We start from the raw sequence: 23,032 nt of genomic DNA, 5'->3' as shown, positions 1-23,032 counted from the left end.
GGTGATCAGTTATCAGTGATATATACCTTTTGAGGTCCTACCTTTTAAACTTGCTTCCTGACTCAACGTATTAAGCTTCAAGTACCTCATCCCTGCTACTACTTATGTTGTTGGGACTGACAGGGTCCTCTTGGTCTTCACTTAACCCCCACCAGCTTCTGCATCCTAAAGGTTAGTAGGATGCCATTTCTGTCACCTCCAATAGGATGCCACAATCAGGTGCATACTCCCCTCCTTTGTCAGCATTCCACAGGGTCTGTTCTCTCTGTGACACCCTCATCCACTCTTCCTCCATTCCCAACGCCACTGCACACCCCGAGGCACCTTCCCACACAATCTCAGAAGGTGTAACACCTGCCCATTTACATCCACATTATCCAAGGCCCCTGTCACACCTTCCAAATGAAGCAGTGACCTGCACTACATTCAATCTATTGTATTTGCAGCTCACAATGTGGTCTCCTTTACACTGGGAAGACAAAATGCAGACTGAGTGATGGCTTTGCAGAACAGCTATGTTCTGTCCATAAAAATAACCCTGAGCACCTGCCACTTCAACACCAACATTTCTATCATGGGCAGCAGTATTCTGCAGAACCTCAGTGCATTTCTATGAGCAACACCTCATTTTCTGCTTGGGGATCCTACAGCCTCTTGGACTCAATATCGAATTTAATAAATTTAGACCATGATTCTGTCCTTCCATATTTTTTTTACCCATTTCATGCCCTGTCCTGTCATGACATGGGCCTACCCATTCTCACCTACTCTCAGCTCTCATTATTACTTACTCAGCTTCTCTTCTATCCTGGCCTATTTTCAACATACCCCTTTCATAGGAGTTTTTTGCTGGGCTCCATCTCGACCTGTCCGCTCACCTCTCCCTGCAACCTCATCTTCAACATAAAAAACACTTTTTTCCTAGCTGTCATCACTTCTGGTGAAGAGTCTACTTTCTTCCCACTGCAGATTCTGCCAGATCAGCTGAATTTTGACAGAAATTTCTGCTTTTGGTGTCATCCTAAAATATTGTTTGCAGCCGCAGAAAGTCTATCTTTTCTCTTTACAACTGAATGCCCTATTATTATAGTCTTTCCACACTTACTCCTCCTCCCTCATGCAGCAGAGCCAATTGCAGTGCAACGAATTTGGTTCTTGCTATTTTCCTCAGAGAGGCTATTCAACCCAACAGTACATAAGGTGTTTTGCAGGGAAATGGCCACAGGGATTCCTGCACTGCCTGTCTAGTCCACTTTGTCCGCCTGGTGGTTATCCAATCCCTCCTTGAGTGACCACATCACTATATGTGCTATCCATGATACACACAGCCTTCTGGTTGATCCTCGGTGTCCCCAGCTACTGCTCAGCTCTGACACTTGGGCTTCCAGGAGCTGCAGCTGGAAACACCGTCCTGTCCACCTTCTGGTCCCAGGCCCTGGAACTGTGCCCAACTTTTCACATAGGGCAGGAACACACCACAGTCTTGAGCTCTGTCTCCTTCAGAAAATTGCAACAAGAAAGCCAGGCGAGGGGTCACAAAACAAGTATGGGTCTACTGGTCAATGACCTGCTCCAATCCCTATGTATAAGTGCTAGTGTTGCAACTTCGACAGGAGTCATGCACTATTAATAACTATATGAAAATTTGCCAGTCGGCAGTTTTCCCATAAGAGTGAATGCACAATCAGCTTTTGTACCGGATTGCAATGAGGGCAAAGTGTATGGAGGTTTGTCTTTTGGATGCAATGTGTGAATGACAGGTAGATATCTGTAACAGGGATGCATGCAGACAAGAGGGTTAGTTGTCACTTAAAATATCTTTGCCCTTTGTAACGTAAAGAAATAACGCTAAGGACAGGAGACACACAAGGAGAGAAGTTTTGAACCTTAAGGTCCTCAAAGCATTCAAGCAGGAAACGATGAAGATTGCTGGTGAAGACGGAGTGTAATCTTTGGCAGAAGACGATGATACACCTGCCTTGCTCCTCATTAGTGTATGATTGTATCATCCGCCTTGCTCCTAGTTAATGACACAACCATCTTGCTGGTAGCATATCCCCGAGGTTATGCATCGCTGAACTTCTCCAGAATGGTCAAGGAAGTGGTGGCATTTTTCAAGATGAGCAATGGTATGCTTGATAATGCTCTTATGAATTCATTAGATTAATTACAGTATTCCTCTGGCTCACTCTGGGAATGACTCATTGTTGTATCAGCCACAACTGAAGGGCATAGCCGTTGACACCAAGGAGCCATTAACCAATCTCAGATAGAATTTCTTTGGTCACCATTACCAAGGTTCAATTCCAGCTTTGCACCACTGTCTGTGTAGAGGTTGCACATTCTTCCTGTGTCTATGTGGGTTTCCTCTGGGTGCTCTGGTTTCCTCCCACAGTCCAAAGTTGTGCAGATTAGGTGCATTGGTTAAGCTAAAGTGTTCATAGTGTGCAGGCTAAATGGATTAGCAATTGGAAACGCAGGATTACAGGGAGAGGGTGGGGGAAGAAGGGGTGCAGGTGGGTCTTAGTAGGATGCTCTTTGGCAGGTCGGTGAGGACTTGATGGGCCAAATGGCCTGCTTCCACACTGTAGGGGATTCTATGATATGGACACACAGGATAGATAAGACAAAGCATGAGGTATTCAAACTTTAACGGTTCTTAATCCAATTCTTTTTGTTCTGCATCATCTAAGGACCAAGTGGCAGGCACAGAACAAATGGCATAACTGCACCTCTGGAAACAAAGCAGCCACAGCCTATAAGGATGCAACATCACCTCCCTCATCAACTGCCACCAGCAGTTACCCCACAATGTTCACAGAGGGGGTCACGTATAGTTTGCAGTACAATCTGGGAAGCACAACACAGACATGCCCCAGCATGGCAGCACAGTGGCTCAGTGGTTAGCACTGCTGCCTCACAGCACAGGATGCCAGGTTGATTCCAGTCTCGGGCGACTGTCTGTGTGGAGTTTGCACATTCTCCCAGTGTCTGCGTGGGTTTCCTCCGGGTGCTCCGGTTTCCTCCAAAGATGTGCAGGTCAGGTGAATTGGCCATGGTAAATTGCCCATTAGGTGCATTAGTCAGAGGGAAATGGGTCTGGGTGGGTTACTCTTCAGAGGGTGAGTGTGGACTTGTTAGGCTGAAGGGCCTGTTTCCACACAGTAGGGAATCTAACCTAATTTAATCTAACCTCACAGATGGAGTTACATTTGGGTCCCCAGACAATTAGGAGATGGCTGGGGATCAGGATCCTGTTGAGTCTCATGTTTGTCACAATGTGATTTTTAGAGAGGAGATAAGACATGAAACACAGATTTAGAGATAACTTGGCAAGGGAAGATGGTCAGGCCGGGTCTATGACCCAGGAAGATGATGGAGGTGAGGCGATGATCCAATATTGTTGTATGAACCATATGTAGATATGGTCAGCCCTGACATCCCTTGGATATCTCTCCAGGCGTCGGCATGAACTTATAAAATCCTTCTCATATTCTGACAAATCCTTGTCTTCTGAGGAGTGCTAATGTTCCTTGCATTCTTCCCTTTACATCTACATTTGTCAATGCTCTGCTAAGTTGTGCAGTGCAAAGAAGACCAGTACTACTTGAGATATTCTTTGGGGTATGCATTGCTGAACTTCTCCAGAGTGATCAAAGAAGTAGAGGCATACTTTAAGAAGACCGGTGGTACACATGATAATGCTCTGCTGAATCATGAGATTGATTGCAGCATTCCTTTGGCTCCTTCTGAGAATGACTCACTGGTGCATGCGAATATCTGAGGAGATAGGCCTTTGACACCAAGGAACCATTAATCAACCTCAGATGGAATTTCAAGAAGCTCTGGGAGCTTTGAGTTGTGCAAGATGTATCAGATAGCTCCACAAGTAACGATCAAGAGGTGCACTGTTCTTCTCTTGTGATGCAAAACAGTTGTACATTTGTGGAGGGAATCATTTTTCAACTCACAAATGCAGCTGCTTGCTCCCAAGGAGTCTTTTTGACTGTAAGTGCAGTCAATGATATCATATATTCAAAGAAACCTAGCATTGTCACTGAATGCAGTTGACATTGGTGGTGATAAATCACTGACATGAAATAGGGTGTCTGTCACCCCTTTATATAACTATGTGGAGCAGCCTATGAGATGCCATCATCTGTCATGCTCTGGAGCCCCACCCTGCAAAAATTTAGCAACACTGTAACCTTAAGGGTCACTGGCAATGGGATTCCCACCAAATCCACATGGCTGAACATCTTTTACACAGTCCAACATGGCTCACCGATCATATCCTCTAGCATTTTCATATGCCCTTGGCATTGCCTTTATGATATCCAGAGTCAGTTTCTTCTTGTTTTCTGCATCTGTTGACACATCATTGCCTGTCTTTACTGATGTGTTCCCCAGACATCTGCATCAGACCAGCCTCCTTCTCGGAAACTGCCTACTGTTAGTCTTGCATCCTCTGTTGGACAACTAAAGCTTTCCTTCTTTGCATTCTCTCTTCATGCATCTGATGTTACAGGAACAACATATGAATGAGACCCATTGTTACAGCATTAATGGCACTGTATGAAGAGGGTAGATGTATGCGTGAAAGCATAACTCTCATTTTTTAAAAACTAGTCATTAGGGCATTCTTTTAATGGGCCAGTTGTGCACAATATTATCTTCATTTACCAAAACAACATTCTTCTACTTCAAATGGATTTTATATTCAGACAGTGTTGGATCTAATCCTAGTCAGTTTCATGAAGGTTAACCAAGCTGTGTAGTTTTGGTCCCTTTTCAAAAACGGTTTCCACCCAGGAAAATCACACATATTAAATCAGCAGATGGAAATTAAAGATCAGTTGTCTGTTTCTATACATGATTATGACACCCTTAACCCTTTTAATAACCCTCTTCCATGCTTTTGTTCATCCTCATTACCCACCCCAATCCCAAATCTGGACCTGTCTCCATTCAGAGCACAACTTCCTACTTTGGATGTGACTGTTACCTTCAACACTCAGACCCGTACTTCAGCCATCAAGGCACCATCGCTGATCGCACTGACCCCAACTTTTAGGCCTTTCATGTATCTTTCAATATCTGACTTAACCTACCCAACCCTAGTCACTCTAAAGACCACCATAGCAAGGATCGTCCCTTCACTACATCTCTTACAGGGTTGTGTGAATTTGGAACTCCCTGCTTCAGAAGGTGGTGGAGGCAAGGTCATTAAATATTTTTAAGATGGAGGTGGATTTTTGTTAGGGAATCAACAATTTTCACAGAGGGATTAAAATGTGGAATTTGGAACACAAATAGATTAGCCATTATCTTATTGCATTGCTTAGCACATCTGCTCCTAATCTGTAAATTCATATGTCACCAATTTCCTAATATTTTACATTGATACATGGGATGTAGGCAGTCCTGGTTCAGGCAGCATTTATTACCCATCCCTAGTTGACCTTGAGAAGGTGGTGGTGACCTTCCTTCTGGAACCGCTGTCGTCCATTTGATACAGGAGCCTCAAAAATGCTGTAAGGGAGGTACTTACAGGATTGTGACCCAGAGATTTTGACATCCATGCTAATACAATATCCGAAAACAACCAGCTCTTTACTTGTACAGCCACATTTTACGTGGGACCTAATTAAATGCGTTTGGGAAATATGAATATGCAACATTTACTAATGTTGTTACATTCTCAAATTAAAACTATTAAACATAAATTGATTGCAAAAAATGTTGGTTCTGCTTGTACTAACATTTTTGAAATGTCCTGCTACAAGCTCTTTAATAATGGATTCTAGCATTTTCTCAATGACAGCCCGTAAGCTAATTGATCCAAAGTTTCCTGCTTTCTTTCTTTCTCTTCAATAGAGGTGTTACATTGCCAACTTCCCAACTGAGAATTTTTGAAGATTACAACTGATGCACCGCTTCCTTTAATACCCTAGAATGTATCCCATTAGATTCAGAGGATATGCCAGACTTTTGCCTCATTAGTTTTATTAGGCCCTTTTTTTTAAAAGAGGATTGTGGTTATTTTAAGTTTCTCCCTCCTTTACACCTTTTATTATCTATTACTTTGGAATAACTTTCGTGTCTTCTGACTTGAACTCAGATAAAAAAATACCCTTTCAAAGTCTCTACTATTTCCTTCTTTCCCATTATTAAAATTGTCAGTCTCATGTTTTTATGGACTAACACTCAAATTAGTTATTCTTTCCTTTTTTATATACTTGAAGTGTTTGCATCTGCTTTTACTTTTTTTACTAGTTTTCTCTCACATCCTAATTTTGCCCTCTTTAACATTTTAATCATCTTTAACTGGTTTCTAAATTTTCCTAACCTTCTGACCCACTAGTATTCTCTGCAGTATTTTTTTAAGCTTTTTCCCAATTTGATAGCATTGTCAACAACAGCATCGCAGATTAACAGAAGTGTGGCATCACAGAAGCAGGCCTGTATTAGCTCGGTGAATGAGCAATTTGCTTAATTCCATTCACCTGTTTTTTCCTGCACTTTCTGCCTTTTCAGAAAACAGCTTAACTCAATTTTGAAAGATGTGGTTGATAACATGGATGTAGAAAGAATGTTTCCTCTTCTGGGAGAATGTATAACGAGAGGTTACCATTTAAAAATAAGGAGTCATTTATGGCAGACATGACAAGAATTTCATTTTCTCTCACAGGATAATGGGTCTTTATAATTCTCCTCCTCAAAAGGCAGTGGAAGCAAAGTTTTTGAAAATTTTGAAGGGTCACAGGTTTGTCAGAAGGATGGGATGAAAGGTTATAAAGGGTGGGCAGTATTTTGGAATTGAGATTACAATCAGATCAGCCATGATCTTATTAACGGTTAGATCAGCTTCGAGGAGTCAAATGGTCGATACGGTTCCAAATTCTTTGTTGGAATAATGAGAGGCATTCTCACTGAAACACACAAGATTCAGAAGGAACTTAATAGGATAGATGCTGAGAGGTTAGTTCTGGTAGTCAAGCAGGCTTAAACATAAGGGAAACAGACTCAAGATTTAGGATTGAGATCATGAGAAATATCTTCACTCAAAGTGTTGTGAACTCTCTAACAATTTATTGCAGAGGTTGTGAAGTCCTCTATTCCAGTTAAGGCTGGTATCGACATATTTTTGATCTATCAGGAAATCCAGGTGAAGCAGACTCATTGGTCATATAGTTTGTTTCTGCTTAATTTAGAGGGAATATCTCATTAGCCTTCAGTCAGATTTCTAATGGATGACAGGGTTGTAGGAAGGTCAAGGAATCCTGAAGGGTCACAACAAAGATTTGGTTGAGAACAGCATCAGAGATGTGAGAAAAGAAAAAGGCTTGAAAAAATCTAGGAGACACAAAGAAAAACTATCAGAACACATAGCTCAATCATCGACTCAGCTGCAGACTGAACTCTTTCAGTTGAAGTAATAGTACTGGGGCCAAGGCTTTAAATCTACATGAAAGCCTGCCACGCTCATCGTCAAAGTAGTCCAAAATGTTTTCACACAAAATATAAATAACATAAAATGTAAGGAAAAGGTGAAAACCTAAGTGCTGTACTTGGATCCAGAGTGGCAAACAAAATACACACTCAGATGGAAGCAGGAGGTTCCAGCTATGTAGATCTGGTTATGGAGCAATTTAGAATATGCACAGAGTACTTGGTTGTAAACAGGGTATAGATTGGACAACAAGTGGAGGGAGACCAGAGTGAATGTTTAAGGTTCTGTGCTGAGGTAATGCTGACAAACAGTGCTTACAATATGCATGCAGCCTTGATAAACTATTGCCCGCGTTCAGAAACAAGTGCGGTGACTGAGGAAAAATTACAAGGTATTTAAGGCTAGAGAATCTGAGGATGCACTGTTGAAGGCATTTCTGAAGGAATTAATATCCAAGGTATGCACAGAAATGCTTCTGGGAAGAAAGATAATGGCCAAATTTGTAATAAGATCCAGGGGTGATGGAAAACTGTACTTCTACCCATATGGGTCAATCACTGCCGAGAAACAGACTACTGATGAAGCTCAAAAAACTAGAAGAACCTTTAGTGTAATCAAAGGCTCAGGTGGGGACTGACATCCTTCAGTTGCAACAGTAGTACTGAGGGAAGATCTCTAAATCTATCAAGTTGAAAGTCTGCCACACTTACCATCAAAGCAGTCCAAAACCTTTTCACATAAAATATATTCTGAAGATTTCAGAAATATACAAATCCATAGCCATGTAATTCTCTTGCTAATCTAAATAAGGACTGGAAGAAATAAAAAGCAAACCTGCAGTGAATGGTGCAAAATTAAGCAAAATGTTTATTTAATATGCTCGAATGAAATCTAGGCCCTCGGTTTGTCTAAGAAACAAATAAAAAGTATGCAGCCCATGAGACTGTGTGAAGTGAGCAAAATGCCTACATATCCAAATCTTACAACTCCACTGTGGCCATAGTGTCACAAAGGCATAGTGGTGCAGAATTCATTGCCATTTTTAGATTGGAAACACCAATTGGAAAAACAACTTAAAGGTTTTAATATTGACAACCTTACATCTGGAACATCTCCTTTCCATCTCTAAATCCACCTTCTCTCTTACCTTCTGTGCCTCTCCTATGTCAATCCAGGGCCTCACTGTCCAATGTCTATATTTCTCTGGATGGATATCTTATAGAAAACACAGCAGACCCTGCAATTACTGATTTGCTTGAAGAAGCAAATTGGAGGGAGCTACACTTCCAGTATAAGCACTAGAAACATAATTTAACTGACCATTGGAGTACTAAAAATATTGTCTCACTAGAAGATATTCATGTAGGTTGGACTGGAGGATGATGAAGGAATCAAGGAAGCTAACAGAAAAATGACGACATATGTAGGAAGCTTCTTTTGTGGTCATCTATAGATTCCTCTCAACTTTTCTTCTTGTTGGAATGTAACTAGTCAGTAGCTAAGACATTGCTTCCTTAAAAGGTAATTCACTGTTACATTTTCAGTTCTTTATATCAAAACCTGATTCCATTTTACCCCAGATAGATCCCCTCTCATCTCATTGAGGTTAGCCCTTATCCAGTTCAAAACATCTATTTTTGACTTTTAACTGTCCTTTTCCATTACTAATGTAAAACTTGGGATCCAATGATAACCCCTACTCAGTGTTCTCCCACAACGTCATTCATGATCACCAGATCCAGCAATATATCCTTCCTAGCTAGATCTTTTTGCAGCTCTCCTTGCCTTTCCATTACTTGACAAAAAAAAAGCCTTTTGTCATGTTGGATGATATTTTAATGTGCCCTCCTGCATTTAGCTATCATCAAAAACAGATGCAAGCACAGTTCACTTCAGACTATTGTAATGTAAGAATAGTCTGAAGCTAAATGTGAGGCTGCATTTTATGAATTTGCAGTACTGATGCTTGTTATCTTTTAGGGCAATTATGTATCACAATCATTGAAGGGTAGGGTGCAGGTAAAACAAAAAGCAATAAATGGGGTCAATATAGTTATTGGCGTTTTACATATACAGGGTCACTGAATGCCAAAACAATAAAATTACATATTAATTGTAACCACTCGAAACTTGTCCACATCATAAGTCAGAGGTATTACAAAATACTGTCCGCTTACCTGGATGAGTGTAGTTCCATAAGCACGGAAGAGGCTCAATACCCTTCAGGACAAAGCAGCCACTTGATTGGCAGCACATCTAATACATTCAACATTCACTTGTAAGATGCATTGCAAAAACTCTTCAAGACTTCTTGAGACACCAATAAACATCATCATCTGCAAATTCACCTCCAAGTCACACACGATCCTTGGAACACTACTGCTGTTCTTTCACCATCATTGGGTCAACTTCATTACATGGGTTGCAGTGGTTCAAGAAAAAACTCGTCACCACCTTCTCAACAGTAACTAGGGATGGCCAATAAGCACTGGCTTAATCAGTGGTGTTCGCATCCCGTAAAAGTATAAAACAGTTAGTATTTTATATAGTATTTGTTAGCCAATCATTGAGAAGATTATGGGAAGCATTGTTTATACCTTAGAGAAAGGTGATTAGAGCCATGATAAGCACACAATGTTAAAATTATTTCAAATGTTATACAATACAGTTGTAAAGAAAGGAGTGAAAACTGTTTTTATTATTAAATAAGGGCAAGTTAATCAGGGACACAACAGAGTTTTCACTTTTGTTTTTACAACCATTTGTGGCATTTGGACATCGCATGATTAGTCAGCATTTTTTTTCTGTAACTGCCCCTGGAACCATGATAATGAGTCACCTTCTTGAACTGCTGCAGTCCAGAGGGCAGGAAAACCCATAATACTGCTCAGAAGGATATGTATGCGTGCTTGACCGAGTGACAGTGAAGTTTCAAGACAGGATGCTGTATGACAGGCAGAGAAACTTACATGTGGTAGTGTTCCCATGTACCTATGCTTTTCTCCTTCAAGGTGATAGGGTTTGCCGGTTTGGAAAGTATTGCTGAAAGAGCCAGGGTAAGTTGCTACAGTACATCTTGTAAATTACACACAATGCTCCCACTGGGTTGGTGGACAAGGAAGTGCATTTGAAGGTCATGAACGAAATACCAAACAAGCAGGCTGCTTTGTCCTGGATGAGCTTTCCTAGTGTTGTTGAAGTCAAAGTCATCTCGGCAAGTGAAGAATACTCTAACACACTCCTGAATTTTGCTTTATAGATGGCGCACCAGTATTGGGGAAACAGGTAGTGAGTTACATTCCACAGAATTCCTAGCCTCTGACATATTCTTGCAGCCATAGTATTTATATAGTTCATCCAGTTTAGTTTCTGGTCAATTCCAAAATCCAGGATTTTTTATAGTTGTGGAAGTTTTTGAAATTATCAATAGTGGAAGATTGATTCCACTGATTAACTAGTGGTAAGGATTATCATTAGAATTTTTAAAGAAAAGTTTAAAAAAAATTTCCACAAATATCTTTAGAATATGGAATGCTGTAGTACAGATAACTAATAAGACAGAAACTTGGTTTCAAACTAAATATTTTCAAAAGGAAGAGTATATTTCTACACTGCATTTGTTATTGTTCTACTAAAAGTGCAGAAAAATATTTGGATTTTACAATGGTGTATCACTTACAAAAAGAAAGACGTCAATACAAATGTTGTGGAGACATTTCTTGAGGATATAGATTTAAAATCTAGCTGTAACTCACATTAAAAGCTTTAAGGCGCTCTGATTCTGCTCCATCTGAATCAATTATCTTCTCAGCATCATCATGATCATCCTGATCATCATCATCTTCGATAGTTCTACTCACAGTCAGATCTTCAGGACCACCTCCTACACTTTCATTTCTTAGAGACTCATAGCTAGAATAGCTGTGTGCAGGTGACTGAGTCGGGAAAAAACAGACATGAAACATAATTAGCAACTGTATTAATTATTATGGATAAAATGCAACTTGAAAACAATTTAGTAAATTTAGATAACTATGAGTTGCCTGTTGAGTTTTGATTAACAATCAAGATCTATCTCCTCTTTAAATAAATAAATTAGTTTTAACTTCAGAAATGTATAAAAGAGTTAAAAATTACTTCTATATATTTCATACCTCAAGTTCTACTTTAAACTGACATTAAAACAAGAGTATCCTCATTATAGCTCCAAATTTCATGATTCTTAAGTGTAGTCCTAACAGCTAGTTGTCTGATTAATCAAAATATTCTGAATCAGAATACAAATGGTTGTTAGCAATTGGAACAACTGAGCAAATTAATGTTTCCGACTACTTTCAGTCATTAGCAAAGTGATCCAGGGAGTCATGAATGATGCTATTAGTGGCACTTACTCACCAACAGCCTGCTCAATGATGCTCATTTGAGTTCCGTTTGAGTCATTCAGTTATAGATCTCATGACAGGCTTGATTAAAATATGGACAAGAGTTGCATTCCTGAATTTTGGTGAGAGTGACTGTTCTTGTGGCATAAAGAAACCTCAGTATAACTCAAATCACTGGGGGCCAGGAAAGGTACTTTCCATTGGTTTGCATCATCTTTGACACATATTCTCTTATGCCAGAATCTAAGGTCCAAATATCTTCAGAAGCTAACTCATTTACCTTAATTCCATCATCACATCAGAAGCAAAGCTGTTTGCTGATTATTGAAAAATGCTTTGGAAGTTCACAAATAATTCAACATTTTGTAATGTAATATGGCAACATCCAAACTTTGGCTGATAATTTACGAACACTACACAAGTGTTAGGCGATGGCCATGGTCAACAGGAGGGAATGTGTCCACAGTGTTTAATGGTACTACATCTCAAATTTCCCACTATAATTATTCTGGAGAAGTGGTCATCATTGACTAGAAACTCAACTGGACCTTCCATATAAATACCCTGGACACAGGACTGGGTTTACTACAGAGTAGCTCAACTCCTGAATTCCTAAAACCTTTGCAGGCAGAAATGAAAAATCTTGCCAATTGCGCAGCAATGAAAACACTCAAGAATATCATCATAAACCAGATCAAGACTACTTTAGTCTGTTTTATGGACAGCCTCTTCAAAGCCTTAAGCACTCATCCCTCCAATTTTGGTCCATTATAGCTACACTGTCTATTATTTGCAGGGTGCAGTGGCACAAAGCTTCTTTGACAGCACCTCTCAAGCCTCTGACATCTATCACCAAGAAAGACAAAGGCAGAAAGTGCATGGGAACACCATCAGCTCTAACATCCCCACAAACTCACACATCATTCTGACATGGAAATATATGGCCACCACTTTATCGTCCCTGAATCACATCCCTCGAACACCTATCTAAAAGGACCAAAGCATGGACTGTGTAGGGGATGTACACAGCCACCTTCTCAAGGGCAACTAAGAATTGCCTATAAATGCTGAGCTCTTGGGTGACATTGATATACCAAGAATGAATCATCAAGAGAAAAATGAATCTAAAATTGTGGTCTCAAAATACCTGGATCTTCAATGCATGTGTGAGAGAAAAACAGTTCTGCTGGCCAGTATCCAAGTTGTTTATGATTACAGAACCATAGAGAAGCAATCAAGAATAAAATTATTTAATGATAGACAATTTCAATGGGTTGAGAATGGGCCTATTCTGGAAACTGGAATGAAAGTTTAGCAAGTAGAATTGCAGCTGAATAACAAGTTCTCATTGAAGGGAAGATACTTTGGTTACAATTGAGGTATATTCTTATGAGGCAGAACACTAGGGCAAAAAAAGCCAGAATCCTCTGGATAGGTGTACATGGTAAATGTCAGGTTGGCAATGCAAGTGAAAACCAGGCTGAATTCAGAGAGGTCAGAGGTAAAATGAGAAAAATAAAAGAAGTAAAGAAATAGTCTGAGAAGACATTGGCAACTAACACAAAAAAGAATCCAAAAAGGTGGAAGAGGATCCACATATTATACTAAACCAGTGCGTCACATCTATCTGAAAAAGGATGATGATGATTCTGGAGCCATCATAAATGATGAAGTAATTGAGGTATTGGATGAACTAAAGATGAGATAGTAAAAGGTTGGCTGTATAGAATGTTAGTCATCAAAACCAGATGGAATGAATTAGAACATTCTGAAAAAAAGAGCAAAGGGTGGAGATACCAATCCTTCTCAGATACATCAGTGGTGTCAGTCCTCTGGAAAATTGCAACGGTATCCCCTAGTTCAAAAATGGTTGTAAGGATAAGCCCCGCAACTAAATTAAAAGTAAAACCTTCAGAGCTATGTAAAAAATAAAGTATAGCTTACTGCAGGCAGAGGCAGGAGAATTTATAATGGGGAATAAGGAAATTTCAAAACCTATACAAATGCTATGTATCTGTTTTCATGGAGAAATGTACAAAAAACATCTGAGAAACATTAGAGGACCGAGAGATGAGCGAGAATAAGGAACTGAGGAAAAAAAGTTGTAAAAATGTAGTATTGGAGAAAGTTGATAAATCTCCTGGACTTAATTACCTATATCCCAGAGTATTGAAAAAGATGGCTGTAAAGATAGTGGATGCATTGGTAATTATCATACAGTTGGACCAGTGGCAGAGCAATGTCACAAACCACTGTATGGTCTGAGTGCAGGGAAAGCAGCTGACCAGTAAGTAGCAATTGTGAATATTTCCAGCAAAGTTAAAGTAATGTTTACAGTTTGTGTTAAGGTTTACACTGTTTTTCTTCTCTCTTTTCTTGAAAAGAACTGCTTAAGTCTCAGATTGATATGATTTTTTTTCATTTTAGTTTATAAAAATCAAATATTATTGTAGCGAAGTGTAAAGAGCAGGGTATCTTAAGTAATTAATTTCTAGGTTAAGTCAAACATAGATCCCTCAAAGATGACACCCAAGTTAATAGGGTTGTTAAGAAAGCATATGGTGTGTTTGCTCTCATTAGCAGGGGACTTGAGTTTAAGAGCCACAAGGTTATGCTACAATCCTGGTTAGACAACACTTGGAATAATGTGTTTAGTTCTGGTTGCCTCATTATAGGAAGGATGTGGAAGCTTTAGAAAGGGTGCAGAGGAGATTTATCAGCATGCTGCCTGGACTGGAGGGCATGTCTTATGATGAAAGGTTGAGGGAGCTAGGGCTTTTCTCACTGGAGCGAAGAAGGATAAGAGATGACTTGATAGAGGTGTACAAAATGATGAAAGGCAGAGCGGATAGCTAGAGACCTTTTCCCAGGACGGAAATTCCTATCACTAGGGGGCATAATTTCAAGGTGATTGGAGGATGGTTTAAGGGAGATGTCAGAGGTAGGTTCCTTACACAGAGAGTGGTAGGTGCATGGAATGCACTGCTAGCAGTCGTAGTAGAGTCAGATATATTAGGGACATTTAAGTGACTCTTGGATAGGCACATGGTTAATAGTAAAATGTAGGGTATGTAGGTTGGCTTGATCTTAGAGTAGGATAAAAGATCCGCGCAACATCAAGGGCCAAGGGGCCTGTAATGTTCTACATTCTATGATAGTGAAATATGGAAGCTGCTGGACTCTAATGTGGTCCAAAGCCAGTACATATATTGTAAGTGCTCACAGCTCAAGGAATTTTGGAGTTGAAGTTGAGTAAGATGAGCAAGCTGACGATAGCACATTGGTAGAGGGAGATGTTCAAGTGAGATAGGAAATATAAATATAATTATAGTAGAGGACAATATATATCTGATGAAGGAGCAGCACTCCGAAAGCTAGTGCTTCCAAATAAACCTGTTGAACTATAACTTGATGTGTGATTTTTAAACTTTGTCCACCCTAGTCCAACAACAGCACCTCCACATCATGTTCTGCTTAGGCACTTTATAACCTCAAGGTCTCAATATTAAATTCCATAACTTCAGAAACTGACCACATAATGCCTATTCTCCATATTCTTATATTATTACACAACAGCCTTAACTTGTTTGTGACTTTTTTTACTTTGCTTTTGGTAGGGAGGACCCATTCTCTCTGCTTTACACCTTAATTTGCACTCACTATATGTCTCCCTTTCTCTTTCTCACCATTAAAACCACTTTGTCTTTTGCACTAAGCCTCTGCTTCTGTTAAAAGTTTAAAAAAATCATTTCCAAACACATTTCAGTTTTGAAAAAGAAATGCACCAGTCTTGAACCGTTAATTTTGTTCCTCTTTAAGCAGACGTTGGCAGACCTGTTTCTCCAGCATTCTCCGTGTTTGTTTGGTTGTACGCCAGTGAGTCTAACTTCAAAGGTGAGGAAACTATTGGTAGGCATTCTGAAGGACAGAATAATCCCCACTTGGAAAGACAAGGATTGATTGAGGACAGTCAGCATGGCTTTGGCAAAAGTAGATCATGTCTGACAGGTTTGATTAAGCTTTTCAAGGAGATGACTAAATGTGTGGATGGAGATAGTGCAGCAGATGTAGTGCACACGGATTTCAGTAAGGCTTTTGAGAAGAACTCACATAGGAGAATGCCCACAAAGCTAAGAACAGTGAGATGTGGAGCAATTTGGCAAATTGGATCCAAAATTGCCTTAGTAGCAGGATACAGGGTGTGATAGTGATGGCATAAATGATTTGTTTCAAAAATGCATAAATTGTTGAGGTAGCAGGGCAGGAGGATAAAATGTATAAAAAGGCACATGGGGTCCCTGGGTTTTAATAATTATAGGTAGAGAACAGAAAAGCAAATGGGCACATAAAAGATTTATGAGAATAGTTTCATTTACGAGAATGGAGGAGGAATAACAACAGAGATGAAAACATGGAGAAGCTGGGCGTGTTGTGTTTAGAAAACAAAGGGTGGAGATTTGACAGACATGTTCAAAGTCATTCAGGCTCCAGATAAAGAAGACAAAACATTTTTGGAAGTCTTTTTCAAAGTTCTGAAGAAGTCATGTTGGCTGCAAAACATTAATTCAGAATTTCTTTCTCCACAGATTCTGTGAGACCTGCTGAGACTTTTCAAAACTCTTGTTTTCAGTTCAGATTTCAAGCAGTGTATTTCTTTTATTTATATGAGAATCTGCTTGAATCTGTGGTTAGAATCTGAAATGCACCATGGCACAGTGTCAAAAAATTTTCTCACAAGGGAACTAATAAGGACCTAAGAGAAAACAAAAGGGAGAAAATGTTTTACAAAAAAAAAGAGCATAGGTATGGGATTTGTAAACTGCTTTTGCAAAGAGCTAGCCTGAATGACCATAGACAGTCTCCATGTGTGCTGTAATCACTTTACTTTGAATCCATCAAAACATTGAGTTTCATTATTTTATTTTATTCTGGACATGATAAGGATCTAACTACACTTTACATTGTTGGTGAGAATGAGGGTGGTGTTATATTCCTTCATGGAATGTGGGCTTCAATGGCAAAATCAGAATTTATTGCCCATTCCATTGAGTAGGTGATGATGAGTAATCTTCTCGAATTCTACACTGTCCTCATGGTGAAAGCCATGAGGACAGTGTAGAACTTCAATAGGTCATTGACAAGTTGGTTGAGCAGGTGAGTTGGTGGCAGATGAATTGCGAGGTGATACACTTTGCTAACAAGAATATGGAGAGACATTATAAAACGTTGAGAACCATTCTAAAAGATTTGCAAGAGCGACAAGACCTGGATGTATATGCACATAAGTCACTAAAGATGGCAAGACGGGGGATCCAAAATGGCGGCAATCTAGTAAGATGGCTTTGCAGAGCTTCATACCGTATCGCAAGTGGGATGAAGCCCTAACCCACCCTATCCAGGTCATTGCAGTATTCTAGGACTCTGAAAATGTCACAGAGCCCTAGAAAGTTCTAAGAAGTCACTTACCTGCATTCTCACTGTCCAGGAATGCCTAAGAAGGGAGCAGCCTCACCCGAGGCTGGGGCAACAGCTCAACCTACAGGATCCTCGGACTCGATTTCTTACCAGGCCCTGGTGTGTAGCTGTCCCCTTTGGGTATGGGAGGGTGAATTCCCATGTCCAGTGCCATTGGTGCTTTATATGTTGTTTTGTTTTTTTGGGTTTTGTCGTATATAGCCTTTGATAGTTGTGTAGGTTTGTTAACGATAGTGGTTTTAGTTTGTGTAGTTTTTATGTTCTGTAGATTTTCTTCTATTAAGGCCCAGTGATTTTTAATTCGAGTTCTTCCTCTTTGGAGTCTAAATGCTACTGCAGAAGCTTTTGGCTAATGACTCTGTTAAATGGCGTACCTGGAATATCAAGGGGAGTCACTCACCAATTAAAAGGAAAAAGGTACTCTTGAGTCTTGGAAAGGAAAATGGGGATATTGCTTATTGCAGGAGATGCACTTGGATGATAGGGAAAGTTTGAAATTGCAACAGAAATGAGGTAACTGGTGAAGTCCAGATTGATGCCCTGGGGTTGCAGGATCCCGAGGCGAAAGATGATGTGTTCTTCCTCCAGGCATTGGGTGGTGAGGGAGTGGCGATAGAGGAGGTCCAGCACTTGCATGCCCTCGGCAGAGTGGGAGGGGCAGTTGAAGTGTTCGGCCACAGGGTGGTAGGGTTGATTGGTGCGGTATCCAAGAGACGTTCTCTAAAGCGTTCTGTGAGAAGGCATTCAGTCTCCCCAATGTAGAGGAAACTGCATCGGGAGCAACGAATACAATAAATGACATGTGTGGAAGCACAGGTGAAACTTGGTGGGGTCTATTTGTAGGTGGCAGATGCGGAGGCTCCTTTGGGACCTTGGATGGAGATGAGGGGGGAGATGTGGGCACAGGTTTTGCAATTCCTGCAGTGGCAGGGGAAGGTACGAAGAGGGGTGAGTGGCTTGTTAGGGGTATGGACCTGACCAGGTAGTCGTGGAGAGAACAATCTTTGCGGAAAGCAGACGGGGTGGGGAGTGAAATACATTCCTGGTGGTGGGGTCCATTTGTAGGTGGGGGAAATGTCGGCGGAATGTGCAATTTATGTGGAGGTTGGTGAGGTGGAAGGAGAGGACTGGGGGGTGTTCTGTCCTTGTTGCGGTTGGAGGGGCGGGGTTCGAGGGCGGAGGTGTGGGCGTGGATGAGATGTGTTGGAGAGCATCTTCAACCATGTGGGAGGGGAAATTTCAGTCTTTAAAGAAGGAGGCCATCTGGTATGCTCTGTGGTGGAACTGGTCCTCCTGGGAGCAGATGCGGCAGAGGCGGAAGAGTTTGGAATATGGGATAGCATTTTGCAGGAGGTAGGGTGGGAGGAGGTGTAATCCTGGTAGCTGTGGGAGTCGGTGGATTTGTAAAAAGTGTCAGTGTAGAATCGGTCTGCGTGGATGGAGATGGAGAGGTCTAGGAAGGTATCAGAGATGGTCTACATGAATTTGAGGTCGGGGTGGAATGTGTTTGTGAAATTAATGAATTGTTCGACCTCCTCGTGGGAGCACAAGGTGGCGCCGATTCAGTCATCAATGTAGCAGAGGAAGAGGTGGGGAGTGGTGCCGATGTAACTCCGGAAGATAGACTGCTCTACGTAACCGACAAAGAGACAGGCATAGCTGGGCACCATGCAGGTGCCCATGGCTAACCCTTTCGTCTGGAGGAAGTGGGAGGATTGGAAGGAGAAATGTGTGCTTCACCAGTTTCCTCATTTCCCCTCCCCCTACCTTACCCCAGTTCCAACCTACCAACTCAGCCCCATCCTCATTAGCTGTCCCACCTGTCAATCTTCCTTCCTACCTATCCACACCACCCTCCTCTCCGACCTATCACCTTTACACCCACCTCCAACCACCGGTTGCACTCTCAGCTACCTTCTCCTCAGCCCCACCCCCTTCCCATTTATCTCTCCACCCCACAGGCTCCCAGCCTCATTCCTGATGAAGGGCTCTGGCCCAAAACGTCAATTCTCCTGCTCCTCAGATACCTGCTGTGCTTTTCCAGCAACATACTCTCAACTCTGATCTCCAGCATCTGCAGACCTCACTTCCGCCGAGAGAAAAAATGTTCCCAGTCATAAAAGTTCAATAATGAGGGCCACAGATTGAATATGCTTTACAAAGGAAGTAAATGCAAGATGAGGAAAGACCTTTTAACACAGTAAATGGTTCAGGTTTAGGATGCACTGCTTGGAACTGTAATGGAGGCAGGTTCAACAAAGAGATTGAAGAGGGCATTAGGTGATTATCCAAAAAGAAACAATGTGCATGATTACTGAAGAAAGGCAAGAAAACGTTAGGGCATGATAGTCATTTAGGACCAGAGCAGAAATAATGGGTTGTGTGACCTCTGTCAGCACTGCAACAATTCTGTAATTTGGTGAAGCGCTTCCACAATGTTGTTAGCTAGGCAGTTCCTGGATTCTGACCAAACTGCAATGGAAGAACATTGATATATTGCCAAGTCAGGATGGTATGCAATTTAAAGGAGAAATTGGATGTTGTGTTGTTCAAATTGTTTGCTATCATTGTTCTTCTAAGTGATAGCAAAGATTGCAAGTTCTATCCAATCAAGGAATCACATTTAATGTTAGTGATAATGCTCTGGTCATTGCAGGTACAAGCTGGTTGAAAATGGTCAGTAAGCTGCAGACTGTAAATACCCAAAGTGACATGCTATTTGATGTGATGTTTTAAAATTTCTGATCAGGCCAACATTTATTATCTATCCTTTTGAGAAGGTAGTGCACTGTCTTCTTCAACTACTATGGTCCTTGGTGTTTGGTATACCCACAGTACTATTGTGGAGCAAGTCTAAGGATTTTGTTCCAGTGAGTGTGATGGAACAGGGATAAAATTCTAAATCAGGATAGAATGTGGCTTGGACAGCAACTTGTAAGTGGCGGTGATCACATGTGACTACTTCCCTTATCCTTCTTGATTGTAGAGGTTAAGGATTTAGAAAGTGCTGGCGTGAGTTGCTGCAGTGCATCTTGTAGATAGAACACACTGCCATTACTGTGTATCAATGGTGAAGGGACTGATAGTGGAATATGGTGCATTGGTTGCCAGACTGCTATGGGCTGGAGTTCAGTTCCTGAGGAGAGTCACACTGGACTCAAAGCATTAACTCTGTTTCTCTTTCCACAGATAATGTCAGACCAACTAAGTTTCTCCAGCATTTTCTGTGCTTGTTTTAGATTTCTAACACAGACAGTATTTTGCCTTTATTCGAGGGACCTAATTAAATGTTATTTGATGTCAAGAACAGATAGTCACTTTTTTGTGTAGAGTTTAGTTCTTTGCTCCATGCTTGGACTAAGGCTGTTGTGACGGACCTGCACCTTTAACAAGATTATGCAGTCCTTGGCTTTTCTTTTGCAGAGAGGTCGTAAACAACACAGACTCTGAAAGGTCTGGGGGGGGGGGTTGAAGGGTTTTAGGGCCAATTTGATAACAGCTAACAAATACTGCCTCAGGCAGAAGGTTTTTGAGTTTTAAAAAAATCTTGTACATTGAAAGGGGTGTGGCCAGTTCTCCCAGCTCAGCTTTTCTCTTTTTTTTTAAAGCGATAATGTGAAAAAGAAAGGCTGCTGGACCCAAAGAAGCAGGTCCAGGTTGGTATTCTCTCCCTGACTTCTCTCCTGTAAGAACCTGTGCTTGATTTTACCTTTTGTGCCAAGGGGTGTTTATGGTGATTGTTACAAGTATTCAGAACAGCACAATTAAGTTGGGATAGTCTGTTGGGTTTTCGGATAGGATAAGTTATTCGGTATTCTGTTTTCTGTTGTTTGTGTTTCATTCAGTAATCTTGTAAATAAATTGTTTTATTTAAAATGAAGTGGTTTGATCAGCTGATTCTCTCCTGGAATATCCACTTTACACCTGGTTAAAACAATTAGTAAAGTTAGGGTCTGGGCTACCTTCTTGAAATGTTTTGAGGAGTCTGGCCTAGTCCATAACACTGTTAAGAAGGAATTAGTTGGTTCTTTGAAACTGAACAATGCGCAGGGATACAATTGGGAAAGCAGGGGAATCGTACTAGGCAAGATGTTCATTTAGAAAGCCAGAGAAGACATGATGGGCAAAAAGGACTCCTTCTGCACCATAACAATTCTGTGATTCTGGGACCTACCCTGCCCTGCATAAAATCCCCTGAGAAGTAAGATCCATCACTGTGCCAGAGTAACCAAATGAGGAACAGTCACCCTGTCATCGCTACAATACATGGGATGTTGAAAAGATTTAAAGCTGATGGTGGATTTCTACAGGGTCTCAGTTATGGACTTAAGCAGTATGACACCAGTACTATGAAATCTGATAGTTGAACACATCTCTGAGAAAATTCTTCAAATGTAGAGCAGTGAACATACCTGATAAGTGAGGACTGTCTATCTAAAGGCCTCTAATATCCCTTCAGTACCTCTCAACTTCCTCTTCTCCCTCTTCATTCTTCTCCTTTTGTAGTAGCGAAGATTGGGTTATTCAAGGCTGAGCTAAGTATATTTTCAATCTATAAAGGGCATCAAGTGTCATGGGGAATAGGCAGGAAACTGGAGTTAAGGCTGCAAAGCAAATCAGCCATGATTTTATTGAATGATGGAGCAGTCTCAGAGGGTCAAATAGCCAGTTGGGTTACTATTTCTTAGGCTCTTACGTTACAATTCTTTCACATCAAATGTTTCCCATTTCTTCGTAGATACAGGCATAGACTAACTTATATGAGGAACAGATAGTGGGGAAAAGCATTCCACAATCATCAGCAAACAGTTCCTTCTATATATGTTACCAAACACAACACAGCAATTTTTGAATGATCTCTCATAGTTCATTCTGCTGCCTGCTATCAATAGAAAACCACGGCATTAATAGGAACTTCTAAAGATGTAAATTTGCATAGACCCACAGTATGTAATGAAATACATACATCATATTCTGAATTAAATATTCATGTATTATGGCGACTTTGCACACACCAAAAGTAATTAAATGAGGGAACTATTAAGAAATGAACAATTAGGCATTGGGATCTGTGCTCATACTTTGATTCATTATCCTAATCAAGCACAACTCTAGTGTATTTATTTACATTACCAATCTAGAATCTATTTACATTACCAATATTGTGCAACTTATTCGTTGCTTTGAATTGATTTTTATATTTAGTCATTTGCTTGGTCATCAACAGGAAACTATTTTTGAAGAAAGTGGTAATGAGGATATCCGAGCTATTAATTCCTTAATGCATGTTATCTTTCATCAATTACACAAAAGCTTTGCTGTAGAAATTCACCTTGGACAGTTGTGTAATGGATATCAGGTCAACTTTATTATGTAGAGTGCATAAGATTTTGTTCAACTACAGTCAATGAAACTAAATCTCAGGTTTTGCAAGCAAGAAGCAGTTGATCCAATTCAAATGTTTAGTACGAATTTCTGAGACTTTCTAGCCCTTTGCCAATTATAGATGAATCTTTCATTTTTTTTTGGTTGAGTTGGAGTTGGCTTGAGTTTTATTAGATGGAATTCCACTGCAAGACCTCATGGGCTTTCTCCTCATGTTTTACCAAATTCGCCTTATTAACTAACTACTTAGCTCCTATGACATTCAGCATATCCTATTCTAAACTCATATTACTGCATGATTCTCTGACAGGGCCACCTGTTCCTGGCAGACTGGTCT

General features: G+C 40.6%; 1 protein-coding gene across 3 annotated transcripts in view; it reads right to left on the bottom strand.

The window, feature by feature from the left end:
- Positions 1 to 23,032, bottom strand: part of LOC122549071 (nucleolar protein 4-like) — a 349,310-nt gene that overhangs the window by 70,357 nt on the left and 255,921 nt on the right. For 2 of the 3 annotated variants that reach the window (XM_043688280.2, XM_043688282.2), the window contains exon 7: positions 11,209 to 11,388. The exons of the other annotated variant lie outside the window; for it this stretch is intronic. In XM_043688280.2, the coding sequence (XP_043544215.1) occupies positions 11,209 to 11,388 (180 nt within the window). The remainder of the gene's footprint in view (positions 1 to 11,208; positions 11,389 to 23,032) is intronic. 3 annotated transcript variants of the gene reach the window in all.

The sequence above is a fragment of the Chiloscyllium plagiosum genome, unplaced genomic scaffold, assembly GCF_037043375.1.
Source record: "Chiloscyllium plagiosum isolate Xiang-an unplaced genomic scaffold, Cpla_swu_hap1 HiC_scaffold_4, whole genome shotgun sequence".
Taxonomy (NCBI): domain Eukaryota; kingdom Metazoa; phylum Chordata; class Chondrichthyes; order Orectolobiformes; family Hemiscylliidae; genus Chiloscyllium; species Chiloscyllium plagiosum.
The sequence above is the reverse complement of the archived record's forward strand: the minus strand, read 5'-3'. Positions and strand labels throughout refer to the sequence as shown.